This window comes from Xiphophorus couchianus, chromosome 1, assembly GCF_001444195.1.
Source record: "Xiphophorus couchianus chromosome 1, X_couchianus-1.0, whole genome shotgun sequence".
NCBI lineage: Eukaryota > Metazoa > Chordata > Actinopteri > Cyprinodontiformes > Poeciliidae > Xiphophorus > Xiphophorus couchianus.
Genome location: NC_040228.1, coordinates 21,270,008 through 21,292,669, shown reverse-complemented (window position 1 = coordinate 21,292,669; position 22,662 = coordinate 21,270,008). Strand labels below are relative to the sequence as shown.

Sequence of the window (22,662 nt, the reverse complement as noted above, 5' to 3'; positions counted from 1 at the left end):
GCTAATTTTGGTCAGCCCAGGGCCAGCCCGTGGCCACAGGATTCATCCAATCAGGATGGACTTTCCTTGAGCTCGAGTGTGTGTGGCCGTGGTTTGGCGTAGACTGAGAGATATTATAACTATTAGCAATATTAGCATAAATGATGTGGATTATTTAACCTTTTACGTCCCAGAAAAGTTGTTGGAGTGAGTTTCTCTTTAAATAAGATAGGCCTCATTTAAAAACATATTGTATCTTGTTTCATTTTATCAGTGTGATTGTGTCCAGTGTTGGGGAATTAATGCAGGGGAATCAATTTGGACATCTTCTGAGGCTCTATGCAATTGAGTCTTTATGTTTCTATGGTTGTTTTTTTATGGTTGTCTATAGCAGGTTTTCTCCTTATTTTTCAAATTGGATGGGTCTCTCATTGGAATTTAAAAAAAGAAAAAAAAATTATTTAAAAAAAGAATACTAGCCCACCCTTCAAATATCACCCCCAGCTGCCACTCCTCATACGTAATGACTTTTCCTTAAACAGCTCTCTTAAATGTCTCTCAAATCATGGTATAATTACAATAAAACAACTTGGTGTTGAAACTATGTACACCTTTGCACCATTTGATAAGCTACGTAAACAATATCAATTATCAGAATTTTATCAATCTCATAAACTACTCAAAAATCTCTCAAAATGATGTCTGAAAGATACATTTCTTCCCAAACCTTTCACACCGGAACCACCTACTCGTGTAGTGTGAACTATTGCATCAGGTAGTCGGATATGCCCATCTTCTCTATTTAAATCTAATGATTACTGAAGGGCAATATAGTATACAGACTTCATAATCTGCACTCTTTTGGTTGAATGCAGTATTTATTTCCACTTTGGCTTTTTGTTGTTTAGTTTTTATTCAAGTACATTTTTTGTTAATGGAGACTGAGAATCCATTTTATTTTTGTCTTTGGTTGTTTTGTTTATTTTGTTTATCAGTTCCAGTGTTAAGAGTTCTTTTGAAAATAAAGTGTATCAATCTTTGGCAGGAAATTGCATGCAATATTACGTAATTTCCATTAAATCAGTGTAAAAAGGTCTTCAAACAATGTTATTGTTTATCGCAATAATTTTTGAAACAATTAATCGCTCAGCAAAATTTGTTATCCTGACAGGCCTAATTGCAACCAAATGAGACACTGTCAATAATTATTACTATGTTGTTGTTCCACTTAATAGAATTTTGACACAATTGAAAAGAAGCAGAAGTTGCCTCTTAAAATGTCATGTTGTTAAGACATTTCTCACAGTGGGTCAAAATGAAATCCTCTGGTGGTTTCTGGAGGCATCAGAATCTTGGTGTTCCACCAGGTGTCAAACTATCTGTCTGAATTGAACGTTGCATTTCCAAATCTCCAGCAGTGCGTTGTACATGGCATCTGGGAACCAACAAAGGTTCACAGAAAATGTTGCCTGATGGCTCTGGTCCATTTTCTGATTGATCGCAAGCGTTGCTGGCCAGCTGTTGTCAAGATACCTAAAACCTCATGTACACCAGCCATCTGTAGGTTCTCCCTTTGATATGAATGCTTATGCTCCAGGAAAAAAAATACACAAATTGAGAGACACACATAGCTTTACAAGCATATTCACACACCTTCTTACTCTTCCAAGGTTCATTTGTCAATATGACAGTTGGATTCTTGCTGAGGTAAAGTTTGCCAAGCAGAATTCCTTGCTTGGATAGCAGAAACTAGAACATCCCTGGGAAAAAAAAAACAACAAAAAACTTAGTGGTTTGTTGAATGACCAGGATGTTTGTGCATACATGGGATGGGGGCGTCCATGTGTGTCTGTGCATGCAACATGCATAATGTGTGTCTTTTCAAATCAAAGTAGTCAGCATGGAGCAAGGCAAGGTCCAGCCCCTCTTCAGTTTCTGCCTGTGCTTGGCAGGAGCAGACTTGGCAAGGAGTGGCTCATTTTGTCAGGCGTCCAGTCAACATAAAACATGCATAATGCCCCAGCTTCCACCTGAACATCTTCCCTCTATCACTTCCCTCATTTAGTTTTTTCAAAATTTCTCCTAAGGCGTTTTCATCCTTTGGCTTAAGCCACATTTATGCAACCCCAATTAATGTAAAGCAGATGTAGCTATAGCAGCACAAGACCCCAAAACGGTTAAACGTCTGGTCAAAAGGGAAAATTCCCAATTTGCTCGCACGATGCATATCCAATCAGCTACACTGCAATTTCTGTCTCCAGGTTTTCCAGCCAGCACAGCTCAAGTTCTGCTTGAGTTCTGCTGATGTAGCCAGTTCACAACCATTTTCATTTTCCTCCTCTTATTCCTCCTGTCCTCAGTGTTTTTTTACCCTTCATTTTTCTCTCATGTCTGCATTTCTCTTCTTTGCTGCTGCCTGGTGGATCTAGAAAGCAAAAGAAGAAGGAAAGAGAAGGAAAAAGTAGGCTATGAAGGGTGGACAGTGCAGAAATGCGTGTGTGCGTGTGAATTCAGGTTGATGGAAAGAGAGGGAGGCAGTAATGGCTTGGAAAAGTGCAGTAGCAGCAGTTTTTTTTTAGCACTTTTACCCTCTCTCCCTGTGCATTTCTTTCCCTTACAAGTCTCTTACAGTCTTTACTCTAATTATCCAGATTGAGTTTCCTGGGTATAAAGAGACGAAGCAGGGAAAAAGAGTAACGTGTGGGGGGGTCCTTGATATTGTCCTTGTCAAACCCTTAGGGAGCAGCTGAGGATGTTATTCATGCATCTATCACACTCCCAATTTCACAATTTAATCAATCTCCTAATGAAACAGGGTGACGGAGACAGCGGAGTAGAGGGGTAACAGTGAGATGACAGCCCTCAAAGTCTAACCTCCCTAAGCCAAAGCTAAGGGGTGTGGCTGCTCTTTGTCTGCCTCGACAATGGCTGTCTTATTTTCATTCTCACAGCCTGGATGAGAGGAGTGAGGAGGAGAGTCATTCCATTGTTACCTCTTGGGAGAATAGCACCTCTAATTTGCCATAAGCCAGCTCTATTAAATACCAGACTTCTTTTCACATTGCAATAATTGGAAAAGCCATTCACTGCTTACCTTCTATTACTCCATGTTATTTTCCCTAATGTGGATAAAGGTATTTTAATAATCTCACCTAGCTATCATTCAAATGGCACAAAAGCAGGCTGAGCGTGCCATCTCTCTGTTTCATTCTCTCACATCCCAAAATGAACTGCTCTGCAGGATGAATCTGAAATTACATCTTTAAGGGTGTCAGTCCTTTCTGCTCATTCCATAAATCTGGAATTAAAAACTGCAAGACATAAAGCTGTCTGGATGTGGCGGGCAGCTGTGTGGCTGTAAAATTGAAAAAAAACCCCACATCTTTCTTGACACCTCAGACACTAAAAATTCATGTTACAACAGATTAATAAGGTCAAACACATAAAACAAGCATGAGAACGAAGGTGCATTTAGTGTCAGGTGTCTTTCTGGAGATAAAACAGCTACTTTATAAGAGAAAGAATACAATTAAAAGAAACACTTCTTTTAAGTTATAATTCCTGACAAATGTGAGCTAGATCAGAATTAGTTTTATTTTCCAAGTTTGTGCACAAAAAGACAGCACTTTACTTTGGTTCCCTTTTGCGCTCTCTCTCTTTCCTCATATTCGATTATTGTACACAGGCGCAGACATTTACCAGATTTTTCTTTATTCTTCAGAAAATTGCAGTCAAAGTATTCTAGTGAAATGCAATTAAACAGTTTTTAATCTGTATTTTTTGATATTCTTTTTAATCACATGCTATTTTTACAATTGCAACAAAATGTAAAGGGAAATAAACCCTCCCAGAAATGTTTCTTTTACCACGTGCACCAATGAGCGGACAATACGGATCGTGCTTCTAGGACAGATTGTGTAATCACAAGCTCGGGTGCCCTCAGGTCAGGGAGAAGATTGGGGTATGCTTATTCTTGATAGCATGATCTGGCTTTCTGGACATACAACATCACCTTACTAGTGTGAAATGTGATTGCGCTGGAGTATGTTGAGCGTTACCCTCTACAGCTGGACTCACCTTGACCAATACCTTGGACTCTTGAAACTGACTGGTGTAGAGGGGTTGGACTTTATCCTTCTCTGGGTTTTCATCAGGAGGCTGTAGGGATCCCAGAAGCCTCTGGCTGAGCTCCTTAGAGTTAAGTTCTTCCTTGTTAAAGGCGTTTGCCTCTTTTCTGCTTCAAATCGCTAATATAAAATACAATATATTAAAATTGGTATATGCAGATCCTAGTACGCAACAGTACACAATATTGGATTTTGGAAAACTATGTTTTATTTACCATTGATGGACAATGTGTATTTCAGTTCAAATATAAAGAGTGTCTTGATGAAGATTAAGTGCAACAATTTTTATTTATGAGTCTGTGAGACATATAACTGAATTAAACATTAGTCAAACATTTTCTTGGAACTATCATTTCTTGCACTGATTTTTGTCTGACTGACAAGAAAAGTCATGTTTGGTGTACGTGTCATCAACACCATTACCATATTGGTTGTGGATAGATGTTCAGAGTGCCCAGCAGTAAAGATATTTCTGTGTAATCTAAAATAGAGGAAGAAAAAAATCAACTCACTGTTTATTTTTGTTTTTGCATTTTCAGATTTAACCCACTTATATCAAAGACTTGAACAGTCACAGGTGCATCCTTTTAGGTAAAATCCACCTTGTGCTTGCCAACTATTCTGGTAAAACATTTGTGGTTTTTGTTTGAAGATATAAAGCTCTTTTTTTGTTTCCTTTTTTCACTTTAGAATGAGATCTAAGACATCAACCCTGTCCAGCCTTTTTGAAAGCTAGAATGCTCAACATCAAAGTCTGATCCAAAGCCTGTGTTTTAAAAAGGCCACAGCAAAGCTTTTAATGCTGAAACTATCCTGACTCAGCTAAAGACACGCTTGACAGATGGAGTGTTTATGTGAAATGCAATGCCACCTAAAAGGCTTTTCTTTTCTAGGTTTTTTTTTCTCTCTCTTCTCAGGAAACCAGTCACTGTGTGACCTGTTGAACAGTGTCTGGATTTCATGTGTAGCTGTGAGCCTTTATTGTCCTGCATTTTTTTTTGTTTAGGGGTTACTTTCCTGTCTGTGGGACTTTGCTTTCAGCTCCGTAGGGGTTTGCTGTGACTTTGCTGTCTGCAAGTGACAGACTATTTCCACTGTCCCCTCTGCTCACTGAAGTAGTGTCATCCGCTGAGTACTAGCACACTGCAGAGTACCTCAGTTACACAAAGGCACACAATGGATATGTGTGTCTGTGTGTTTGTGGTGTGCTTGAGCCACAAATGAAAATGACTTGGGTCATTTTTTGTTAGCATGGCAATTATTTCCATGAGATTCTTCAATAATTTTGCTATCAGTGTTTCATTTTTATGGTACTACTAAGGGTACAATGATGTGTTAAACTCACAAGATGAAACAGTAAGCAATATTGGATTTACAATCAAGAGACACTCTTTTTGCAATATCTTTGAAAAGAAAAATATTTTATAAGTACAACAAACCTTTTAGAAATCACAAATAAGTAAGCAATGGTAATTCAATGTTGAATTATGGACAAAAATTTAGATTTTTGGTTGAGGTTGACGGTTGATGATGGATCAACCAACAAACAATCATCCAATTCTACCCAAGAAACCAATGTTGAGGAGATGTCATTGAATCAATGTTATTTTGTGGTCGAATCCTAATGATTGAAAAACTAATGTCTGATCAATGCTTGAAAAAGACAATAATTACACTCCTTTTTTAATTCCCCTGTCTTTTTGCACGACCTTCTTATAATCCTCAGAAAATAACCAATTGACTTTATCTTGCTTTCATAAAGTTAATTTAGATGTTCATCAAACTGCCTTCTAGCATAACACTTCTCATGTTGTGTGTATTTTCTTATAATATGAGGGTAAGCATTGTTTTTTCTTAATGGGCCGTCATGATGTTCTCGTGTCGTTTCTGTTTAGAATACGAAACGTTAAAAATCTATACTTTGTCTTTCAGGGGATGACAGTTTAAAAAGTACACTATGTACATACCACAAATACCTAAAGATGAACTTGAGTTGCTGATGTTTTCTGAGTTGAATTCATGACAGAATACAGTGCTAAAATGGGAGACATACATAAAAATTCAAACCCACTTTCACAAAAAGTCCTGCAAGTTCATTTCAAAATGTTGGATGGGAGATGCTCTAAATATTTAAACAATGGACTTGTCATACCTACCCTGTCATGAAATATGTATTTTGTGGATGTTTTCTTGACTTTGAAACCTTTATCCACTTTACGTTGACATTTGTCAACAACAGCATTGCTGAGACATCACGTACATGACGGATAGTGTATGCCCTCCGTGTTGTAGCAAAAGGCCAAGCCAGCTCTAGAATAACAAAAACAGGACTGACCAATTCAGGATCAAATTTGATATGTGCCCAAACTTACATATCATGTGCTTTACCCTCTTAGAAACTGATTCAAAACAAAGTCGCACCCTAGCTAAACAAATGGGGCCTGATCCCCATTTGTTGGGGGTTCAGATTTCTGCTCCTCCACAGAAATATTTAAACCAAACGGATTACAAAAACAACTCAAAGTATTCACATGGATAGACAAGAGATAACAAACGTATACAGTGTAGGTGAATCAATGCTTTTAAAAAAAGATAAGTCATGTAACAACAATGAAAAATATCTGTCAAAACTTTCAAAATAAAAAAAAAAACATGGATAGAAATACAAAGCCAACTCTAATAACTGGAACAAAAGACACAAGCAAAATGAGATCAGCAATGGCTAATTTAATTGAGCTGTGCTAGGAAGCCACCTAGCACAAACATCATCATTGTCCTGTTGCAAAACCTAGTTGTGCCACATTTTTAACAATTTTAACATCCATTACTGGATGACTGTTGATTAGGTTAGAAAACACCATTTCACCCTGACAAAAGAGGGATTCAAATGTCTCTTTAAAAGCTGCAATGTAACTTAACATGTCTGTGATAAGTATGTATTTACTGATTTACACTTCATATAGAGTTGTATGGAATGTGGCATGCAGTAGTCAGATGCTTTTTACCCTATTAGCATTTACTTGAATTCAGAATGTATTCATCTTGAGCTCAGTGACTGAGTTTTACTTCCCCTTTATTCATTCCCCTCCCTGGTTCTTCAGATGACTGTTTTCCCTCTAGACCTGCTGGCATGATAATTTTCCATTTGATTCAGTTTTGCCTGACAGAAGAGGGCTAAGCTCACTGATAAGATCTCCATAAGAACCAGAAATGTTGTCAGTAATGAAGGGAATTGCTTTGATCTGCTGACAAATGGGTCATTTTGACAGTGTCTGCTTCCTGATTTAGAATAATGCACTCATGACTCTGTTTTCTTACTCTCACTGCCAACCTATCTTCATATACTTAGCCTCCCCTGCTAGATATAGGAACAGGGTAGGCAAGTATACGTTTTGGCTTCAGCCTATTCCTTTTTTTGATAAATTATGGGTTTGTTAATCTGTATTGGTTTTGTTTTTTGTGTTTAATGTTGACAATTTATGAAAATAAAGTGAACTGTACTGAACCAAACGTTCTGTTAGTTCTCTCCAGCATATAAGCACATGTTAAAAATGCCTTAGAAAATACAAAAATGATTGGAAACAAAAGCTGAAGACAAAAGAATGGAACAATGCATAGCATACAAATTCAGTGCCATTTAAACAGGTGCTTTTAAGAGATTAATGTAAACCTTTCCGTTCAGAGGTGAACAAATAGTTCAGCAAAGACTTGTAGTTCTTTCTAAAATGAGAAGTGGGTGTACAAGTTTAAATTTGTGATGTTTAATTCACATCAGGTCAAATTTATGCATACTCTCTCAAACACTTGCACCCCCGCTAGTTTTTAAATATCTGAAGTTTCCCATGACAGGTTGCATGAACATTATGTGACCATCAACAAAACCCCATCATTATTTCTGACCCCATATTTCACCACCAGACTGGATGGATATGCTTTTTAGTTTTACAGAAGTTTTTTCTGAAGCTTAAGATAATCTTGCTTTATCCTTTACAAAACTAGTTTTTATGTATGTTTGGGATCATTGTCTGATTAGAAAACCCATCTATGTCAAAGTTTCAACCATCTGACTGAATCTGTCATACTTATATGAAAGGAGGTGTTTTGAGGGGATGCTCAGGAACAGTCAAGAGTAAATTTCATCCCATACAAAAAGATGGTGTAACAGTGAAGAAGCTCATGAAATATGAGTCTCAGTTTCAAAATCAACACATTCAAACTCAGCTGAAATGTGCAGCTCTCCGCACATGAAAGCCAAATGTTTTGAAGAGTTTGAAGAAAACAGAGGAGACAAAGACGGCTCTTTTGCTGCAGACACAAGAAGGATGTTTAACAGATTGACCAACAGTCAAATATGGTGGTGTTCTCCTCATGCTGTGGGTGTGTTTCACTACCACTGATGCCAGCACATTGTGCAAAGAGAATATAATAATCATAAATGGTAGACTAACTTAAAAATGTTCAACTTCACCTTTGATAAAATCAAAATCAAATCAAATGATAAACACCTATTCATTAAAACCCAGAGACAGTTCGGTGTTTCACCAGGAAGATCATAGCATTCCAAAACATGTTAGGAATGGATAAAATATTCCAGCATCAGGTTTTTGGAATATGCTTTCCAAATCCCAACCCCCACTGAAAACATATAACTTATGCTGTAAAGACAGATAATTTAAATGAGCTCTATCATTGCCAATTTATAGGGTGGTCAGACATCCTGCACTTAACGTTTGCCATGACCTTGCTGATGGCAAATTGCCAAGAGAGAAGATGTGCTTCATAAACATTCCATCCAGGAAAAAGAATACCTCTAATACATCATGAAAAGCCTTGTCTCCAATTTTCCACTTATGAATGCAAATAAACTCCATAAACTCATGAGAATGTCTTTCTGCTTGAATCTTTATAAGCTCTTTATTAAATATACCATACAAATATCAGTTGATGGAGAAAAAATGTCAGAAGAACAGTGAGATTTTTCTTGCTGTTGATGATGACATCCTGTCTTTTCCAATATAACATGATTAAAGTGGTCGACTTACGTGCATGAATGACCTGCTGAATAATTTTCCCAAAATCCATTACTGGATGACTTAATGGATGTACAGGAGATACATCACATTCATTATTAATCAAAAAAAGTATATCTTTGCTCTGCTTGTTGAGTGGTTGAGCAAAATGGTCTAGTTTAAGATTAAAAACCAAGTCGTTTTCTAGTTTCTTTTTACAATCAAAATTTTTATGCAATGAAGAAACCACAATGTAAACTTGAGTGTGTGTTTGAATAACAGAAACAAATTGTACATGAATGTTGTGGGAGGCAGAGTCAGCTGGCTAAAATGAGTGCAGAAAACATGACTATGACTTCCAATACATTCCAAGCAGGACAATGTGGCAATATGTAGGAAATCTGGGGGAAGGGAAAACCCAAATGGAATTATGGAGAACCATCACTTCCTAACTAGAGAGAATTTGCACGGTGCTGCCAAGGCCAAAGGATTTAAGTAATTCCATTTTCCATGCATGACTTCTGTACCTACAGAGCCCTGAAGTGAGGGGAGGGAGGGTTCATAGAGCACAGAGGAAGGTAGAGGCAGGTTTAAGTAGGAGTGGGATTCGGGCAAAAAAAGTGACAAAAGAGAAAAAGAAATAAAGACAATAATTGGGAGAAGAAGGGGTTAGTGAAGGTAAAACAGAGGTAATAAAAGAGTTTGATAACTGCCTATATTTCGCAGTGCTCCAATAGGAGTGGAAGTGTCATTACATTGCATCGCATAGACACCGTGCCTAGAGTTCAACTGAGTTACTAGCTGGAAATTTGTTTCTATGTTTGCGCTTAACAGCTAGACTTACTTTGAAGTATTAGCAGTAAATGCTTGCAGCTCATTAATTATCAGAACTGTCAGCAGCAATTCACGGAGATATGTGCACAGCCTGCTGAGGCTCTCCTCCCCTCCTATTCCCCAAAGAAAACACACATGCATATAGGCACAAAATAGAATTAGCGGATGTGGTGACAGATCCTCTTGAAGACTTAAAAAGAAGCTGAGTGCAAGCGATGACATTTCTTTGATCCCAAAGACACACCTCAGTTCTGCTAAAGAAACAGAGCACTAATGATCGTTTCAATGCTGAAGAGGAGGATCGAGGAGGGAAATAGTTATAACCACCGCTTTCAGTAATGGTGACAGGCTTTTACTCCCGCAGTTATGGGAGCCCAGATGACACCTGCCTAATACTGTATGTCCTTCTCCCGTCCTTGTTAGTTGCTTCAGCTATTTTCTCAGCAGGTTGGAATTCCTAGTGTGTCAAAAATGTGGCTAAATTGGTTCCTTGAGTGGTAGAAGGTAGAGACAGCATCGGACAATTTTACTCCTCTTGTGCTCTATGCCATTGATTAGAAGAAAAAAGCAAGACTATTTGTCTGTGTATGTGCATGTACATGTTTGTATATGTGTCTGTACAGTATGTGCCTATGTACCAGATCTAAGTGTATGATTGAGTCATTTTGATACACTGGCTGATTTCACGAGTTGTCAGGCTGTTAATGGATAGAAATAGGAAGCTCAGAGGTTGGGACTCTATTTGGGCACTAAATTGAATAACTCCTCCAAATGACTCCCAATTACACAGTCCTCCAGTCCGAATCACAAAGCATCATGGTGCACTTGATGCACCTATTAGCTGCCTATCTGGCAAGGAAAGCTGGAGCAAAATGCAAGCCTATTTTTGAAAAGAACATTCAGTTTCCCATATCCTGCAGGTATTAAATATTTTTCTTCTTCTGTGAACTACTTGACTCAAAAGTTACTTTGCTCTTGTTATGCACCCTGTTCCCTAATTATACAAATGATAAGCTCATGTAGTCATTTTCTCAATTTGTAACTGTTGGTCACAGTGCACCTGTACTTAGAATGCATCTGCATACAGAGGCTTACACACATTACTGTATCTTGCTTTTTCACATACCCATCCTTTCAAATGAATTCTGAAGTAAAATTTTAATTTAAAGTAGTCCAAAGTAGTCAAACAGAGTGCACGGCGCTCTGTATAACACTAATGGAATTCTTAAGTATGTTGAGGTGAGGCACAGAAGACATTGTGAAAAACATAAGGAAAGTCCCACCTGATGTAAATTTGAAGGGGAATATTTTATTTAAGCCTGGGTGAGGTTAAAGTTTAGGAAAGAACTTCTACTAATGTTGAGAGTGCACTCTTTTTTCTTTATGTGTATTTGGAATGAATGAGATCCAATATCATGTTTTTGGACATGATATTGGATCTCATATTGTATGTCATGTTGTATATTATAAAAAATACATGAGTTGTATTAAAATGCAACTCATGTATTATATATACATGTATTGTTATAATATACAACACTCCACTGTTGTATATTATAAATTCAAAGTTGAATAGCAAAACAACCAAATTGTTTCGTTTTGTGGGTACAGTTGTGAAATCCTCAAAAACAGCACACATTTTTAAACACACTGAGATGCATTGAAAGGCTTAATATCCATTATGTTGACATTTTCTTTCTGTTTGTCATGCAGATTCGTTCCGACCAAGACCAGGACATTCCAATCCGATACAGCATTACTGGGGTGGGAGCAGATCAACCACCCAATGAGGTGTTCAGCATCGACCCTGTGCTCGGAAAGATGTTTGTCACCAAACCTCTGGATCGAGAACATCGATCTTCTTATCATGTGAGTCTGGTGGCTCTGACACATCTATGAATGATTACATTTCAAATTTGTACCTCTATGGTCTGGATTTGACAGCACTTTTTGAAAAACTTCTACCTTAAAAGGTGTGGAATTAATTTAATTAGTGTAAACCTTGTCAATGCAGCAACTATTACTGAAATGGTCAATAGCAAAAATGCTTAGGAGGCGGAAAGAACAATTCACAAAAGAAAATGCTTCTTAAGCATGTTTTCAAATATTTATGTAGTTATCCAATGGATAAAAAAGTTAAAAAATATTGTTTATTTTTTGTACAGCAGAGGGAATTGGGATGTAAGGTCCAGAAGCAGGGGCTTACCCATTACCTGCAAGAAGTGAAAACATAAACAGGGACTGACAATAATTGCAGTGATCATCATTTTACAATGCAATATTCTCCAGGGAGTAAATTAGTCTTGGCATAAAGATGTTATCTTGACAAAAAACACAAACTAAACTGTTTTTGCAGTGTACTCTTATAGGACTGAAACAATGACCAGAAGAAGTGGGCTTTTCTAGTAAGATGCATCCCACTTGAGCAAAATAACATCTAAACAACAAGAGTACAAATGTGATAGATGCAACAAATTTTAGTAACTTACTAATTTTGACATGAGATTTTCTTGTAGAGCATTTCTATTGAGTTTCTTCTTTTGTGTCCCACTTTCAGCTCCATATGCAGGTAATAATGTAAGAAAAAAAAAAAGATCTCTTTCTCTGATTAAATTGATGTTGGCATTGTTCATAAGGATATGACATTTAAAAAACTCAACATAAATGTCACCCAGCTGGACTTAATGGAACTTTAATGTTTTCAATCCAAAAAACTTAAATGTGAAGTTTTTCATGTATTTCTTCCCTTTGTTCTTTAGCAAACCACAGCTCTTTGACTTTCTGGTCTTTTCTTTTTGTTTACTTCATATTTCATGCAAAGATGGAACACAGTTATGCTCTACTTCTTTTTATTTCAGGAGAATGAGTGCTTTAGAATTCTAAATCAGCCAAGCAACAAGATGCATTCTTATGAAGAGAGAGAAAGAAAGAAAAAAAGTGTTGAAGCCTCTCAATTTTCTGCTGTCTTCATCATGACGCTGTTTCTTGCCAAATGTAGAGCACTGCCTGGTTCAGTCCCTACCCCGTCCCTGGTTTTAAAGATAATAACTTTAATGTGAACTCAGAAATACGTTCTGCCTTCTTCAAACAAGGCAGCTATCTCCTAACTCCTGCTGAGATTGAATTAGGCTGTGGGTTTGTGCGCTGCGACATCGGGGCGGCAGTAGGTTTAGTTGAGGGGTCTGGCTCCTGGCCTGCTATATAGCAGTGGATATTGAAAGAGTAAAGTTGAATTTCACCTCAGGGTGTTCTGAAGATGTCATTTTGCTGAACATAGAAAGGATGGGGAGGATGTTGGCGAAGAGAAGAGCATGAGGAACTGTGGAGTGGATTTTCACATCTTTGTGATAAAATGGAAGCAAGGAGGGGGACAGTTCTCATGGTAATTTGGAAAACTATTCACACCCCATTTAGATTTCTGCATATTTTCCTATTGTAACCAAATACCTCAATGTTGAATTTTGTCTGACAGAACAATACATAATACAGCTGTATTTACTAAAGCTCCAAGTCTCTTGGCATGTGCCTTTATCAACTGTGCACATCAAAAGACTAAAAGTTTCAGTTTATATATTAACGCATGCTAATGGCAGCATCATTCTGTGGGGAAACTTTTCTCCATTAAGTGTGATCTGACTGAACTTGAGCTAATTTACAAAGAACGGACAAAAGTTTTAATATCAGTACATGCAAGGCTGCTAGAGACATATTCCAAAAGTCTAATGGGCTATTTTCTTTCACATAAAAGTATGATTAAATACATTGTAGTTTCTTACTGTAACATGATGAAATGTATGAGTAGGTTTACTATTTACAACATTACATTTTACATTCAAAACACATATGCAATAATTCATTCTTTTTTATGTCACGCTTTCACTCCCCATCCATTCACAGAAAGAGGATTTTATCATCCCTTATTCTTTCTTTTGATGTTAATGCCTAGTAATGAATTCAGAGACAGAAGCTCAGCTTGAAAACTGAATGTGAACATTTATTCATAATAGAAAACATATGTGCAAGACTTTATTGTAGGAGCAGAATGTCGTTCATTTTACTTTTGTGATCAAGGTAAACATCCCTGCTGCTTCACACTGGCACAAAAATCAATGAATAAGTCATGTTCAGGGACATGAACATTCCCAAGCAAAGTGAACAGGTTTTGAGAGAATCAAGGAGTTTATTTTGAAATGCCACTGCTGTTCTTTAGTTCTAATTTTTTTCTCCTACAGAGGATAAAACAAGCATATGGCCTTAGAATGTCCCTGATTATTTATTTCATTACTCTAGTTTGTTTTTTTGTTTGTTTTTTTCTACTTCCAGACTTCATAAGCAGAGAAAGAGTAAAGCTTCATGTTTTCTGGTCCAAACACTGTGAGAAATCATAGCTTGTGATTTCATCGATCTAAGCATTGCCAAGCTGAATTTCAGATGTGCTGACAGGTTTTTTTTTTTGTTTTTCATAGAGTCAAAGGGAAGTGAAGAGATTTCAAGGCTCGCTTTCAAACAAAACCAGACAGAACGCTGGCCGGGGGATCCAGTGCAGTCATTCTGAAACCGACACCTCACTTTTACGACTGAGCCAGCCTTCCATGAAATAAGATGTTTTCCGTTTGGTTCCTGCTGAGATAAAAGTTTGGCAGGCTAAGTGTGAACAGATAAGAAGTCAGGAGAAAGAATACATTGCAAAGGCAATTTCTCTGCAGGGACAGTATTCTGAAGTTGCTATCTAATATGCCTGATGGTAGGAAAAATATTTTAAAAGTTTTGTTGCTGTAGAATTCAGTTATGAAGATCTTATCTTGTTGTGCCAACAGAAATGTTTTTGTCGGGGGTTTTTTCAGTTTGGAGATGCTGTGGCTTTTTGGTGGTTAAACATTAAGTAACTTTACCTCACTTGTTTTTGACGAGTAAAAATTCTGTGATTCTTTAGGGTCAAGAGAAAACCCAGTGAATTATGTAATATATACCAACAATTCTATAGACTTCAGTGGTGGTTTTTGTTGTATAATATTGCAGGTACTCTCCATTTATAGATATTTGTGCTTTTTGCTAAGTTCTATAAAAAAGCTTTCAGATAAGACCCAAATTCAGTCTTTGGCGAAGCAAAAGTCTAGATTTAGTCAGAATAATGAATAACTGTCTGGAGCAATTAGATAATGAAAGTCTCTTGTAGCCACCTGAGCATCATGAGCTCAATGTCAGTAGGTTACTCTGGGATTACATGAAGAAAAATTTTTTTTATTTAGACTAAAATACTGACTTCACAAGGATACCAAGCAAGTTCCACAAAAAACTTGAAACAACCCCCACCCTACAGACTCGTAATTGTGTTCACCAGTCAACTAATTAGTCTGTAGGGTAAGACAACAGACTTACCCTAAAAAGCTCAATATGGATTTTGTTTTGTTTACTGCATTTTATTTAAAAAAAAAATTCTTATGCCTCTGCTTTAAAGCATAATTGTTTAAAACATAAGTCAATGTTTAGCTCCATCTGAGCAACAGATTAAAAATATATTTAGGGAAAAAAAGAGTAAAATTCTGTCAAATGAGTGAAAAAGGACAATTTTTCTTTTCACTTACACTTGTATTCATGATTTATCAGAAACCAGTTTCTAAATGTTTGGTACGTTTTTTTTTTTGTCCCTTTTTTAGTTGTAGTAATTCTGTCAATGTAGTCATTTTTTTTATTTTGTCACAGTAAAGATGGCACTTCATACATATATTTTACACCTTAAAGTGAAAGTGTTTGACTGCACTTTAATATCCACAATTAATAAAAACTAGTTTGTTAAAAAAATATTTAAATAATGGTAATGAAATCATTTCATTGGACTAATTAAACAAAAAAACTGTTCTTCATGGCAGAATTGCTGATCGCTGAAACAAATAGTGTCCCATGAGTTGTTGTTTGTTTATTAATGTTTTCCAATGAAAATCTGAAATCTTTACAGAACAGTGGGAGATATAGTGAGATTAAACACCTGGACTATAGTTCCAAAATAGGTGTCTTTTGAAGACAGTTGGAAGATGGTATTAAGGAGAACCGAGTTTAACAGGGACTGGAAAACTCACAGCAGACTTTTCCAATTTTTGTTTGCAACCACTGCTGAAAATAATGCATCATGTTGACGCACTACCATAAAATTCCTTCAAGATTCATTATGGTTGTTGGTTCTAGTGAATTTAAATAACTGCACATGATAATATACATTTTACAGCTGTATTATTCAGTAGCAATTTGATATCAGTTTGAGTGGTTCAGTTTTGTTGTGCAAAATATTGTTCAGAACTTGTGTCATACCAACAAGCTGAGTAGAGTTGAAGTATCTTTACTCATCGCGGTAGTGTCTGATATACTCCACTCAATAGAGCATTTCCACAGTTGTGTTATTTTTCTGCAACAAGAACATTGGTTTTGTTCAATGGCCTATTCAAGCTGGAGCCTTACTTTGATTTAATCCTCCATATAAACCTCTTGAGTGTTGAGCTGTAATCTGGACCTTTTTTCTGTCTCTTTCTCCCAGCTGCGGGCCCATGCAGTGGACATAAATGGGAACCAGGTCGAGAATCCGATTGATCTGTACATCTTCGTTATTGACATGAATGACAACAGGCCAGAGTTCAAAAACCAGGTCTACAATGGTTCTGTGGATGAAGGTTCTAAACCAGGTAATGACACAGAAGAGAAGGTAAAGGGATAATTTATCCAGAGCAATTCCAGAAATTAGTTTGTTGCAGTAGCCAGTGTAAGTCTACAAAAGATCAGTGGTGTGAATTAGAGGAAAGAATGCTGTCATTACAAGTGTTGTGCAAATGTGAATATTGGCCAGAACAGAGAATTTTTCATTCCCTTTGATGTATAAGTCTCCCTGTGTCTTACAACTTTTCATTTAGCCCAGAAAAACAAAGACTTTAAAGCAATAAGCATTCTCATGCTGGTGAAAATATTGAGGATTAAATGTACCAAATGTGGTTGCTACTGGCTCGTTTAATATCAAACCTTGGAGCAGAAGTATACCAGAGATGTGCTCTGTGTGCAGGCATTTGTGAGTTTGAGTCTGATGAGCCCAACTTTATAATGCTGGAGGTGATGTGAAGAGGTGTCCAGGTGCTCGTTTTTTTTCCCTAAATCCTTTGTTTACTTTTTTCATTCTGCATTTTTTCAGAATGATCTTTTCTTTCCGCCTTCTGTTAGCGTTCCCCCAGCCTTGCCCCACACAGCATATGAGTCTCTATGGCATGCATGACATTAAGCTGAACAATAATCATAAAAAAAGACTTTTAGAATTTGGAGCTCCAGTGGTTTCAAAGGAAGACCAATTACAGACTTGAATTAGTTTGCAAATTAAAGAGTCATTATGGGGACGTAATCCTGTCAGGCACAGCTTAGGACGCCCATACAAAGGGTCCACATTAAACCCCATATGAGTGCAGCTTAATGAAATTACCCCAGTGATGTGTGACACATTGTGATTCTTCATCTTTCACTGTATCCCTCCATCTCAAGTGAAAAGTGTTGGGTGGGGACTGGTAGTCTCTCGGCTTGGAATCAAACCAAACACGCAGTCAGTCCTCTGTTGCTCTCCTTCTCTTTCCTGTTCTCTGTTCATAACATCTTTTTTTTTCTTGTCTAACTAAGAGGGCTTTAGAGTGCTCCCTCTGGCCGAGTCATTGACAAATGTTGCTTTGAAACGTAATGAAGTTTGAAATGGGAGCTGCGGTTACAATTATCCTCGGACAGGGGCTGTCAGTGGCATGATATCACTATCTCTGGCAATTAGAATCAACTAGCAAAGAGGGAGAAAGAGATGGAGAGATTGGGTGACAGGCAGCGGGATCCCACAGAGTTTTATGAGAGCGTGGAGACTTGAAAGCAAACAAGCAAAACATTCATGGAAGCACAGAGGCTTATTCTTCAAGTAATGGGTGACTTATCAGGAGGGGCTCATGCATTTAGGCACTTATGTAGTGATACCTTCTGCATGGATGTAAACTGCACCCTATTTCTCTAATATTACATAACAATACTGCTCCTGTAAACAAATACTGGGAACTTTCTTGTCACTGAATTAATACGTGTATTCAAAAGTTGAATTATACATTATTTATTTTAGGCCTGCAAAAATATTGTAGTTTTTAAATGGATTTTAGCACATCTTTACCTAGCAACAATAAGCAAAGAAGATAATATAAAGGACTGTTGGGGGATATCATTTCTGAGTAACTGGACTTCAGAACAAAAAACGTACCACACTAAACATCTCAAAGCAAAACAGAACATTAGAAAAGACATGTTTCTTTCAATTACTAATAGTTTTGCTGTGGTTGGACAGCATAATAAAGGGAAACCAAATGTGTTACACATCAGCACAATCCTGTGGGAAGGTGCTACGCTGCCAGATGTAAAGATCAAAACTCTTGTCATTAATCAGCCCGTTGACTGTGAGTCAGTGTGGCCTGGCAAAGCAGCTAGTTGAGGCGTTTTCCACATGTGGGCGGACGAATTTGACAAATGCTGTCCACACGGTCATTTGCAAAATTGAACAATCATACTACAGTAAGAAAAATCTTTTTTTACTAAAAATGCAGTCACGATTCAGTAACAAAAATCTGATTAATTTAGATTTGTATTGGATTAAATGGGAGTGAGGCCAAAAAAGTATTCCGTGGGTCTGGTTGTTTTGGTTTGGCACACATATGATAGAAAGACACTTGTAAAAAATTGGAAGCCCTGAAGCATTTTTAATGTGTATTTTTTTGTTGTTTTTTTTAAACTGAAGCGAATAATAAATAATACAATTTTGAACATGTCTCAATCTCTTCTGGTTCATAATTCCACCTTCATTCATCACTGCTCTGCCCTTTCTCCTTTTGCCTTATCATTTGGTTTCATTCTATAAAATACATAAATGTTGTGGGTTGGATGGCTATAGAATTTGCCAAACTGTAATCAAACATAGAGAATATTTCACTTTTTTATGAACAAGTATATGCCAATGCAAAAATTGTGTTTACAGGTTGTAATTTTGTTTGAAAAGAAAATGTCTGTGAGACCAGAAAAAATTATTAATGCGAAACAAGTAATTATTAAATAGTATGTATGTGATGTTCTCTGAGCAGTTAGCCCTGCTCTCATGTATGGAAGTTGACAGGAGTAATCTGCTTTCACTTCCAATCTTGGGTAGAGGCTTTTCCTTTTTTTTTCCAACATGTTTATTAATCACTGTGTGAACTCTACCTGCAAACTGTTTGTGAATTGCTGAAGTTGTTTCTTTGCTGTCAAATGTCATAGATGTATGTAGCTTGATAAAAAAAAATCTTCAAAAACGTTTCAGAACCATTGCCGGGGAAAAAAAAACCCTCATAGGTCAAAGCAGAAAACGTTTTAAAACAGAGCAAGCTCAAAAGTTTATAGATTGTGAACAGTCAGGCAAAGAGTTGAATGTGAGGCAATGTGAGATATTCTGCCTCTGTGCAAGTTACTGGCAAAAATCAATAAATCCATCTGGAGAAAACTGAGTTTAAGAAAAATGTCCTGATGAATGGCAAGATTTTTTTAATTTTTAATTTTAATTTTGTCAAACATTTTCATGATACAGTGTCATAGATCCAACAGTGTCATAGATCCTCCACCATACAGAACAGTAGAAATGTTTTTTTTTTTTTTTTTTTTTTCCTTAAACTCATTTATTGTAACTCATGTAACCCACCAGGAGTGTTTGTTGCCCATGGTTTTAGTCTTGAACCTGAGAAAAACAGAATGGAACATGAATGGAAATGAACAAGGAAATTATCAAAACATAAATTAACACCAAAACCCAAACATAGCAATACAACAATAACATAGAAAGCAGTATTTTCAGCAATAAGAGCAAAATTAACTGCATCTGGACTTGCATGTTGACCAAACGTTTGTCTTCGCCAGGTACTTATGTAATGCATCTATCTGCATTTGATGCCGATGACAACACCACAGCTAATGGAATGGTGCGCTATCGGATCCTGTCCCAGACACCGCACAGCCCCATCCCTAACATGTTCACCATCAACAGTGAGACAGGGGACATTATGACAGTGGCGCCTGGACTCGACAGAGAGGTTTGTCTTTCATGTTTCACACTTCACAAAGATATTGTGACAGTGAGGAAATGGGTACTTTTAAATCCGAGAACCCCTTTGGGTTTCACCATGTTTAAGTGGGCATAAGACACATCTTTATTTTCTCTTAAGGACCACTTTTTTTTAACAGTATTGTTTACTCTGTCAACACTTTTAAATCTCATGTAGCCATTTGTCAGAACATATTTCCTCCACACAAACACAAACATCAACTCCTGTGTTTTTCTTTTTGTTTTCCTTTTTTTTTTTTTTACAGTAAATAGTCTTTGGTCACCTTGTTTATAGAGCTCTAAAAGTTGTGACAAGATCCAAATGTGTTTATTCTCGCATCAAGGATGTGCCAGTGACAACTCTGCAAAGACATCTGCGAAACAGATCATCCTCCCAAACTGTCACTACTGACAGACCTATTAACAACACATCATGCTGCGGTGGGCTGCTCATGGTGTGTTGTTCATGCCTGTGAGTGTGTGTATGGCTGTGTGGTAGAGACAAAGGAAATTTTTTGGAGATGGAATGCCCTTGACACCTGTCAGACAAACACAAAAGCCCATATAACCACATCTGTGCTCGGTAAAACAAGAGCAGCGGAGGGAAAAGGAAAAGCTGAGGGGGAGCAGGAGAACAAAAACAGAGCTGAATAGATGGGGTATTACCGTGATGAGCGAAGAACTGAGTGTGAATTTGGCAAAGAAAAAAATGCTATGACAGAGACGGAGAAACAGGGCAAGACAGTGGGGTGCCAGAGTGAAAGAAAGGTATGAGGCCAACATGTACTAAACATTTCCCAGCTGAACCGCTGCTGCTTATTTTTGCTGTTTTATCTGCACTTTAGCAAATCCAGACACTCTCCCTAAAATGTAGGATTAAACTCCTCCTATCCCATTTTGTACTTAAAAGAACTCTTACTGACATAATTATTTTGCCTTTTACTTCATATGATATTATAGGTTGAGTTCAGTGTCACCAGTTTTCTTTTTTCAGTAGCTGTTCTAACTACATATTACTACTTGCATTGTAATCTCACAGCAATTTAACTCTACTCCTTCCTGCTTTTTAAAGAAAGCTCAGCAAATTGCCTGACAAAAGAGTAGAGATGTTGAAGCATATATGAACAGCATCACTTAGATGCCTTCAGTACAGTGAAAAAATATAAATACCTCCTGAATGTTTATTCATGTTTTAACACTACAACCACAAACTTTTATGTTGTTTTTTTTATTTTATTTTAAAGACCCAAAAAGTTGTTAATGATAGTGAAGTGGAAGGAAAGTAATACATAAAAATTGCATTGTTTGTGTTTTATTTATTCTGATTCTGCCAAATGAACTATTGTGAAACCAATTGTGTTCACCAGTCAACTAAATAGTAAACAGAACAGACTTGTCTGCAATTATATGACACCAAAAATTAAAAAAAAATAAAAAGTAAAAAAAAAGATGGAAGAGTTCAAATCAAAGCTTTCATTTATTAGAACAACCCAGGTAAAGTCCAGATCTATGTCAAATTGGACTTCAAAAATGATGTTCACAGATGTTATTCATACAAATTGATCAAGCTTCACTTATTTTGCAAACAAATCAGCAAAAAATCTTTGGTGTGTCATACACACACCAAAGAACTTGCAACTACAATTGCATTGAAAACTTATTCTAAAAAGTATTTATCCAGAGAGGACTGAAAATTGCTGCAATCCACACGTCTCCCATTTTTATGCATAAAAATAAACACTCACAACCAACAACAGGTATTATTTTGTATTTGATTGTCATATAAAAGTTTTGGGTTTGTAACCTAAAAAAAGTTGAAAAAGTTTTACACTTCTGCAAAGATACTGCGTACACTTTGCCATCCAAGCTGACTCAACCAATTTAACTTAATCTGCACTCTAAGATGTCAGCAAGTCTTGTATAAAGACAGTGTTATTATCTTTCAAGACCTTGTCAAAGACACTACTACCTATTTGGCATGTCTATACTTCATGTTAATAGAGCTGTAAATGTGCCTGTGGGATCCATGTGAAAAGGTTAAGAGTTTAAGTGTGGCTAAAAGCCGGTATCTTTAACCTCTTGACCATAAAATCTCATTCTGATCAGAGCATCTTCAAAGTGGCATAACTTGTGAGATGTTGCTGTAACATAACATCTATTATTAACCTTAAGTGGGCCAAGGAGGGACACCTAGTACAGCAGAGAGAGGGTCATTGAAGCTCAAGGTTCATTGATGGCTTAGGGACCAAGAGCTTGTGCAGCTGGTCTATATATTAAACTGTGATGGCATAACCTTGTCAAACTTGGCTGTAGAAGTAGAAGGCCTGTGGGCCGTATGATTCTGTTGTGGTGCTAAATTTAAAAAGCTATTAGAAAGTTAGTGATTTGCTGCATTCAAGCTATGTAAGTGCAAATTTATGGAACTTCTCTGTTTGCTTCAAAAAAGACCTGCAGTATAATTGTCACCACAAAACCAAGATCTGTTGTGACAATTACAACGAAGACATTACATACAGCCATGACTTTGTCAACAAACATGAAGCTAGAGTATAAAAGCTATGTGTGAAAATCCATTTCGGAACCTCCCTTTGGAAGCAAC

General features: G+C 37.0%; 1 protein-coding gene across 1 annotated transcript in view; it reads left to right on the top strand.

Annotated features, from left to right (window-relative positions):
- LOC114136429 (cadherin-4-like) overlaps positions 1-22,662 on the top strand; it is a 258,488-nt gene that overhangs the window by 204,758 nt on the left and 31,068 nt on the right. Inside the window, exons 6-8 of the mRNA XM_028004456.1 lie at positions 11,663-11,818; positions 16,479-16,623; positions 19,880-20,052. Of these exons, the coding sequence (XP_027860257.1) occupies positions 11,663-11,818; positions 16,479-16,623; positions 19,880-20,052 (474 nt within the window). The remainder of the gene's footprint in view (positions 1-11,662; positions 11,819-16,478; positions 16,624-19,879; positions 20,053-22,662) is intronic.